Raw genomic sequence first — 991 nt, forward strand, 5'->3', positions numbered from 1 at the left:
CTTTCTCTTCTTAACTCGCGTTAATTCGTCGAAGTTCGGTACGGGTAACTTGACAGACTGTGTCTCAAACCTCATCTTGATCATGACTAATGCGAAAACTATAAATAACGGGTTTATAAAGATCATCGTTCAGTCGGAACTGTTTCACGATAGGGTGAGGATATGATTATGCATGTTAAACGTAAATGCATGGGAAAAAAGAAGCGCCATAGTGGTAAAGGCTTAGTCAACAAAATCATCAACAGTCTACCAGTTGAATTACATATACCTGGCTATCAATACTGTGGACCCGGTACAAAACTAGCGAAAAGACTCACATGAGGTGATTTGGATATCAATCCCCTCGACGCAGCTTGCAAAGAGCACGATATTGCGTACTTGAAGAATCGGGAAAACCTAGAACATAGAGGGGCGGCTGACAGGATACCTGCCGACAAAGCTTGGAAACCTGTATTCGCGAAGGACGCGAGCATCGGTGAGAAGGCAGCTGCCTGGTCTGTAGCGAATATAATGAACGCTAAATCAAAACTCGGAATGGGTATCACGAAAAAGAAGAAAAAGCCTAAGAAGAAGATAACGCTGAGAAAAGTTATCGAAGCAGCCAAACGATCGATGACACAAAGCAACGATGCACAGGCAGTAATTCAGTCTGTTCTTAAGGGTGCGCAAACAGTTGTCAATCAGGCTGGTGGAAAGAAGAATATACGTGCACCACGTGTTCTACCCGTACCATCCAAAGTTGGAGGTTTACTGCCGTTTCTCGTACCTATGTTTGCGGGTCTGAGCGCTGCTGGAGTGTTAGCAGGAGGTGCAGCAGGTATAGCCAAAGCCGTGGACGATGCCAAGGCAACCAAGGAACAATTGAAGGAAAGCCAACGACATAATAATGCGATGGAATCCATCGCGCTAGGCAAAGGACTGTACTTGAAACCCTACAAGAAGGGACTGGGCATTCATCTAAAGCCAAAAAACTTGAAGTGAATCTACCACG

The 991-nt window shown here is 45.0% G+C and overlaps 1 protein-coding gene across 1 annotated transcript; it reads left to right on the top strand.

The window, feature by feature from the left end:
- The first annotated feature begins 168 nt into the window (after nucleotides 1–168).
- LOC112494698 lies at nucleotides 169–981 on the top strand. Its single transcript, XM_025087548.1, has 3 exons — nucleotides 169–292; nucleotides 353–808; nucleotides 911–981. The coding sequence occupies exons 1-3, from the start codon at nucleotides 169–171 to the stop codon at nucleotides 979–981; spliced, it is 651 nt and encodes a 216-aa protein (XP_024943316.1).
- Nucleotides 982–991: the final 10 nt, after the last annotated feature.

Source organism: Cephus cinctus, unplaced genomic scaffold (genome assembly GCF_000341935.2).
Source record: "Cephus cinctus unplaced genomic scaffold, Ccin1 Ccin1_scaffold0703, whole genome shotgun sequence".
Taxonomy (NCBI): Eukaryota; Metazoa; Arthropoda; class Insecta; order Hymenoptera; family Cephidae; genus Cephus; species Cephus cinctus.